General features: G+C 39.7%; 1 protein-coding gene across 2 annotated transcripts in view; it reads left to right on the top strand.

Annotated features, from left to right (window-relative positions):
• Positions 1 to 7812, top strand: part of VPS54 (vacuolar protein sorting 54 homolog (S. cerevisiae)) — a 41516-nt gene that overhangs the window by 6334 nt on the left and 27370 nt on the right. For both annotated transcript variants that reach the window (XM_010293017.1, XM_010293019.1), the window contains exons 5-6: positions 781 to 912; positions 3342 to 3727. In XM_010293017.1, the coding sequence (XP_010291319.1) occupies positions 781 to 912; positions 3342 to 3727 (518 nt within the window). The remainder of the gene's footprint in view (positions 1 to 780; positions 913 to 3341; positions 3728 to 7812) is intronic.

The following is a 7812-nucleotide window of genomic DNA, read 5'->3' as shown; positions in this document are numbered from 1 at the left end:
GTGTAGGCTGTTACTTTAATATCTGTCACTGCGATGTTTAAGGTCCAGGAAATGAGAATGTTTGTGTGGTGTGATGCTATAGTCTGTGTTGAACCTTTTAAAATTACACTTCATGAATACAGGGAAAGGGGTATTGCTGTCTGCCTGGAAGCTCAAGGTTTGTACTAATTTTGTCAAGTAAAAATAACATTATCAGAGAGAATTTTAGATTAACTCTACACATCTCAGAACTATTAATGTTACATGTTACTGACTCTCTCTGTGACCAGCCCGTTTCTACACTGTGCTAAAGGAGATCAAGTTGAGGCCCTGTTCCCTCCCAGGCAACACTTGCTGCACCCTGACAGCTGTCTGGATCCTCAGTTTGGTAGGAGCCGTGGCCCCAGAAATGAGCACAGCAGCAGTAGGATGCCCCTGCTATTGAAGAATGTTTGCTCTGATCCTTTAGAGGACCCACCTGCAGTTTGATGCTGCCTACGTTTCCATGCTCAAGATTTTTAGACCATCTTGGGTGCTTGTTAACCTACATAATTTTGGAGCTGTGACTTCCACTTTTAGGAAGATAAGACTTGGTCAGATCACACAAGCTTTTAAGATGTAAAGTAAATTGGTCGTAAGGTCTGGAATGAATTTGTTTGCCTGGATAAATGAAAATTTGTTTTTTGAGAAATCAACAAATAAGGTTCCTGTTAGCTTCATGAGACAGGAGGTGTGTTAAACTGGGGAGGAAAATGTAGGGGTGATAGAAGTGCATTTATTTCTTTTGTTTTTCTGTTTCAGATTTTTATGAAACCAGATTTTGCCTTGGAAGATTCCTTAACATTTAATGCCGTTTTACCATGGTCTCATTTTAGTACTGCAGGTGGAAAAGGAAATCGTGATGCAGCTTCCTCCAGGTTACTTCAAGAAAAGGTACAACTTTGATACAAGATGTTGTTATCCATCACAGCTGTTACGTGAGAACTTCAGAGATGTGGAGCTGTTTGTTAGGGAGGAAGATAAATTCCATGAGAAGAGAAAGCTAGAGGTTGTACACTTTTTAAAACTATTGCTTTCTTACATCTCCAGAAAACTCCAGCTTCAAGGCACTGTGGTGTCTGTGCTAAAAGAAATACTGAATCCTAAGGTTTTGGATATCAAGAGCTTGCTCTTACCTTTTGTTGTCATGTCATCTGCACTGATCCATTTTTGTATTTCCAAAGCACTTGAGTGCATTGGGGAGCATGAAAGCAGAACTGTTTCTTTCATATTGGAAACAAAGTCTTTACTTGGTCTTTGTTGTTGTTGTTGTTGTTAGTTATGTAGTCATAGTGTAGAAAATCCCATAATGAGTAATTTCTATGGTACAAATACTCACAAAATGCTTATAGAAAATCTACATGATTTTGGAGTCTGTTTTCTAACTTTAATTTTGCCTCCTGTTTAACCTACTAAAGCTTCTGGGAGCTAGGGGCAGGGGTGAATAAAAAAAAAATAGTGAAGTGCCTTAAGAAAAAATAATATGAGATCTTCTGGAAGATGTTTCCAAATTTACAGGAGTTAGTCTTCCTGCTCTCCCTCCAGGTCAGGAGGAAGAGACAGGCTCAGCTGGAGGCTAACTTGTTCCTTTATTGAGTTGTCCTCAACACCTAAAGTTAGAGGAATACTTCTTTGTGGTAGTTTCTTGTGGCAGTTTCTTGTGGCAGTTGCTGTCTGAAGATGAAAAAGCAGTGTCTGACATATAGTTTAAACTCAAAGTGAGCCTAGCAGCAGCAGGATGGACACTCAACGTGCACTTTGAGCAAAGGAGACCCAGAGCCCTCTCTGATGCAGTGGAGTGAAAATAAGGCTTTGAATAGCAGTGAGCCACGCCTCTTTGGAGAGGTGATACAAATACTTAAGAGTATAAAACAGTTCTGTTCTGCCTCCAAAGCCACATGCCTGACAAACAAATTATTACACTGCTTCATGTTACTGAAGTGGGCCCAAATTTTTTGTTTTACTTTTTAAAGGTTCTGAACTGCACAAGGTTTACACTTACCATGTGTCAATAGGATAATTACAGCAGCAGGGTGCCTTAGCTCCAGGCACTATTTTAGGCTATTAGTCCTTTTAGGCTGCCGCTGATCTACTTGGACAATTTCCCCCTGACACTTTTTTCCTCTTTACCTCCTTCCATATCTTACCCTACATTGCAACTGTAAGCTCTTTGAGGCAGGCATTATAATTTTATTCTGTTTGTTCACCTCACTTAGTATAGTGAAGGGACCTGGGGCATCTGGTTGGTACAATCACGTAAATAAATGAATGTAATAACCCTTTCTCTGATCCCTGTGTTGCAGTCTGTCTCAGCTTTTCCTGTGGGCTAGGTGTGTCACAGCTGTTTGGTGGAGGATGTTAAATGTCTTTCGGAGGATGTTAAACACTGTCCCCAGTATTAAATACATGCAGGATGAAAATAACTATAAGAAGGAAACATTCTCCAGATGATTTTTATGTTTTTTCTCATCTCTGGATGTGCCTTTTGAAATTCAGCATGAGGTTTGAGTGCTTGGCACCTCTTAGAAACCAGGTCATCGGAGTATTAGCATTCAAATGAGCATCGTGGTGCCTCAGTCCTTTGAGTTTGCATATTCAGCTTAAGTCGGAACGCTGAGCGCTTACAGCACAAACAATTAGGCTAACCCAGTGGTCTGGTAACTGTTCAACATGGAGAATTTGAATTTCAGGTTCTAAACGTGTAGGGGCATACTCTCTCTAGGAATCCCACAGTGCCAGCATATGTGAGATAGGTTTAGTAGGAGCTCCAGCTGGTTGGCAAAAAACAGCTGCAGCCAGAGATAGCCTGAGGATTTTTCTACAAAGAAGATGCTACAGCTATATGTTTAAATGAACAGAGCCATTCCAAAGCCATGTCATCAAGTATAGTTGGGTTGTATCTTCAGGAACTTCAACAACCTGATGTACACAGCATATTTGCATCTGTGTACTGTTCTTACTTGCAAGCCAGTATCCAGAGCTGTCTCCTGGTTAACTGGCTGTGTTGTAACGGTGCTGGTGTGCAACCTAGTGGTACAGAAGCTTGGGTATTTGAAAATTACTTGCTTTTCTACCGTGTAATTTTCAAGCGGGAGAGGCATCAAGTCAGCCTTAGCGAAGGGATTTTGAGCTCATTTTAAAACAAATGATCAAACCACAATGGGTAGTTATTTGCTTGCTAATCTGACAAAGGGTTTTAATTTTTATTAGCAAAATTTCCTCTGATACAAGAAGACAAACACTCTGAAAGTAGATTTGCATGGTTATAAACTTACCAAGTCATAACAACGCTGTTCGTTTTTCTTCCTTCATACTCCTTCTAGCTGAGCCATTATCTGGACATTGTGGAAGTCAATATTGCTCATCAGATTTCTCTGCGCTCAGAAGCTTTTTTTCATGCAATGACCTCTCAGCATGAGTTGCAGGACTACCTCAGGAAAACCTCCCAGGCTGTAAAATTACTTAGAGAGAAAATCTCCAAAATTGATAAAGTAATGTGTGAAGGATCACTTCGAGTTTTAAGACTGTCACTCACCAGAAATAACTGTATAAAAGCGTACAATAAACTGAAGTTAATGGCTACTGTACACCAAACACAGCCCACAGTACAGTTGCTGCTATCTACTTCTGAGTTTGTTGGAGCTTTGGACTTAATAGCAACAACACAGGAGGTGTTACAGCAAGAACTTCAAGGCATTCACAGTTTCCGGTACGTAACTACCTAGGAAATTAATAAAATGCTGGAAGAGCTAGAATGTGTTGAGTACATTATGTTGGCTGAAGGGATTTGTTTTACCTTTGTTCATTCCTGGAGGACGTAGTACAAAAGGTACAAAATGTAAGTGTGGCATAAACAGTGTGACTAATGCATGTGCCAGGGAGAATTTTTTTTAGGGGGGCATGAACTTTTAACATCTAGATGGTTTGTACTCCGTTTTTGTCTACAGGTGGTTTAGGGTTGCAGAGATGAGAACCCAGCAGTGGCTAGACCTTCATCTTGCAGGGTTTGTAGCCCACAGCTGAGAGATGGTTTCCAAATGGTGATCTCCAATCCTCATGCAATGCAGCATCCGATAGATACAGTTCTTGTTACACAGCTCCACTCCAGGCCGCTATCTTTGGTGACTGACCTAGGCATGTGGTGTTACAGGAATATGCATGGACTGTGTGTCGAGTAGGTCGGCCTCCACCCTGTTCTTGTGCTGGAAGAAGATTTGCAAGCAAAAGCCAGTGCAAAGCCATCAAACCATGGCTTGAAATGTGGTCTGAGGTTGACAGCTAGTCAGATGGGTCATGTCCAGCTATGTCTGCTCTTGTGGAGAGCTGTATTTACAGTGGCCAGGAGGTACTTCCTCTGTTCCATCTGACTGAGAAATACAGTTCTGTGAGTTGCTGAAGTTGAGAAGGGAAGAAACAGTGGGAAGGTGCTGCCCAAGCTGCTGTTGCTACTGTTTTTTTCACCCGTGTTTGGTACAGTGATGGGAATTAGCGAGTCCAAGGTCCCATGCCGGCTGCTTCTGTTAAGAATGAATGCTTAGTGCTCTGCTTGGGAGATGCTGCCGGACTGGGCAAGGTTCTCTTGTGATATGCAAGAGTATTACTACAGTAGAATCCTTTCAGCTGATATAAAATAAGCTATCTTAACAGTCGTATACAGGATAAAAATGTCATATGCAGAGCTGCCACTGTGGTAGAATGCTGACAGAAGTAATGTATGTTAAATCATCTCTGAGACTTGCATCAGCCAGTTGAGGAGCTGTAAACTTAGTTTTATAAGTTGATACTAGGTTTGTGGGGTTTTTTGTGTTTTGTTTAGAGGTTATGTGGTTCCTGCAACCTGGTAGTTCCCACCTTGCATAATAAAAACATGGTTGTTGCTCAATAACTGTAACATGAATGTTCAGAACATCATAAGGTTACTACTCTTGTCTGTTCGGATGGGCTCCTCTTCTAACACCCCTTCTAGCTGGTTTGGAAAAAGACTCAAATTTTATGTAGAAAAGATTTCAGGAGAAGTTTGGGTTTTTTTTTTTAATTACATTTAAAAAAAGATTTTTAAAAATTTTTTTAGAAGAGCTAATAAACTATTGGGGGGAAAGTTGTTAGAAGCTGTTAGTCTCTTTCATTTAGCTTAGATGGTCCATCTTCAGACCTCCCACACCACCTAAGTGCAGCTCCTTTCCTCTTTACTGCTCCTACTCTCAACCACTTGATTATGGTGCACGGCCCTTGACTGAGTCACATATGTATTTACCTTGATGATAGTGAGTGCACTTATACAACCCTGTGACAACATCAATCAGAATTAGTTGTGTTTTGCAATCAAGTAACCTCTGTGCTATGTCAGCAGTGTGCAGTTCTGTTGTCATTGTGATTAGTATACATGATGTCCCAATGATGTGCTGTTATTTTAAAATTAGTCAGATGTGGAACATATTTGCAGGTAAACATTCACCTTGTCTGTAAAAAGTGATTTCTGTGAATAATGCTTAGTTGATTGGTTTGGTAGAGTTTTGGGAGTGGGAAATATTCCCTCTGCTTTGGATATTAAAGGTTCAGAAAGGTGAGTTAAATGCAACCTAAGTCATCAATCCCAGATGCAAGTGCAGTTGAGCAGCCTAGCACAGTTGTTCCCAAGTCTCACAGTGGCCTGTGTGTATAGTGTGTCTGGAGAAATAATGCGCAATGGGAAGATGGAGATCTTGATAAAACTTCTCAGAGTGTTGTGTTTTTAAAAATATTTTATCATAAAAAAGACCCTAAATTAATGCCATACACAAATACTTCAGCTTTTTCCAAGAAATGCCAAATGGATGTTCTTGCTTTGTTCCAAGCAAGAATGCCCCAGTTGTCAAGTGAGTTAAATATCTCATTTATTTTAAAAAAGGATTAACTTCTAAATCAGTATCTCATTTTTCTAAAGAATTAGTGTAACTTTTTTCCCCTAAATAATTTGGGTCAACATTTAAAAAAAAAAAAACTTGTTGCTTTAGTGTTGTGCATGGCAGCTCATAGAATTTTCTTTTGAACAGCTTTAAATTGAGACATGTTGCATGATCATTCAATGTAAAGCAGTAAGAAAACTATTCAGATCATCCATATACAAAAATTATTCTCCTCTTGTCATGCTGTATGCAGAAAAAATGTAATTTGATTCTGTTTAGCAAAAAGTGAAAGCACCTTAATGGTGCTATGAAGTAATAAATTGATGTCTTTAGTCTAGGTTAGTATCCCCAGTGATTTTTTTTGTATCAGTGATAACTGAATGATTATTGCTTGCTATTGCTATAGGATAGAATTAAAGTTTGAGAGCTTTTTAACCTTTTCAAGTTAATCTTTTTAGTTTTACAAAAAAAAATACTTAGGTGTTAACTAAATTACAAATCTGTACTGCCAGTTTTTACATTGTTTTCACAATCCTTGTTGGGGTGATGGAGATCTGGTGATTTTTTTGCACGGGTATGCTGGCAAACCACAGATGTTTGGTAAAATAGTTCTCATCTGTGTATTTTAAAATAATTTTTACCCTGCACTCATAATTATACATAAGAGAATTGCAGTATTCAGTCATTGAAAGTACCTGCTGTGGGACTGGTACCTCTTAAGAGATCATTGCCAAGGGGTTTTGCTGGAGTATGAATTAAGGTTCGACTTATTCCTGCGTGTTTCAGGGTGGAGTGATTTTGTTGTTGTTGTTAGGGGCTAGAACATCTCGGGTGGAGGCAGTGCTGGGAACTCTTTTTGGGTATTTCCATACCTGAGGTCTGAGAGGGTAGGTTACATTGTGTTTCAGTGCAGTTAAGCACATTTGCAGAAATAATTCACATCTTTGTGCTTACCTAAGTAAGAGCCTTTGTGTTTTGTGTATTAGTCCTGCAGTAAGTTTCGCAACTCATCATTACCTCGCAAATAACAATCTTTAATTTTTTCTGTTGAGTTTGTTTTGAAATGTCCATGATGCAACTGGCTTGGATTTTCTAGAGGCCTTTTTTGCTTAAATTAGATATTTGAAATCTGTCCATTTTGTCCATTCCAGCCAGTTCTTGACCAACAATTTCAAAAGAAGGCACATCCCTGGGCACCTTGAAATTAAAAAAAATTAACCTGCTTAACTGAGATCCAGCAAGATTCGTTCAGTTCAGCTCAGTGCTGTCCATGTAACCTTCTGCAAGGAGGAGCTACCCTGGCATCGTGCTTCCTTGCACCATGGCACTGACTTTGCCCTGCATGTGCTGCGAGGCCGGATCCTGTGGGCTTTGCATTGGTACAAGCAGGGCTTTTGCTGCTCTACGCAAGCTACCAGTCCAGACACACCAGCTCTGAATTAAAGCCAGTGGGCCATGCAGGTTCATCCTCCCCATTTTGCATCCAGGTTTATCTAAAATATCACAGCTCCTTTTAATTATCTTTGGCAAAGCATCTGTTACTTTTTTGGTTTTTGTTTTGTTTTTTAAAAGGAAAAGCAGTCTGATTTTTACAGATACTTGGGGCTCCCAGCTGTTAATGGAAGTCTGCAAAATATGGTTTAAAATCTGTAATACATGGGGAAAATATTTTCAATTTAGGATAGCATAAAAATGGCAAATTTGAAAACTCTTCTGTGTTCTCTGAAAGCCATCCTGTCATGTAAAGCTATACCGTATCTCAGTCACGTGAATTAAATCTGTCGACCACATCAAATGTTTGAAGTGGAAGAACTTGCAGACTGATGAGCTGAGGAACTGGACAAGCAGAAGTATTCCTTCTTTTTAACACCTTTATACTGACAAGCACTGAGTATTCCCAGTTGTGGTT

Source organism: Phaethon lepturus, unplaced genomic scaffold (genome assembly GCF_000687285.1).
Source record: "Phaethon lepturus isolate BGI_N335 unplaced genomic scaffold, ASM68728v1 scaffold11168, whole genome shotgun sequence".
NCBI classification, from domain to species: domain Eukaryota; kingdom Metazoa; phylum Chordata; class Aves; order Phaethontiformes; family Phaethontidae; genus Phaethon; species Phaethon lepturus.
Note: the sequence above shows the minus strand (reverse complement) of the source record. Positions and strands in the feature narration are given on the sequence as shown.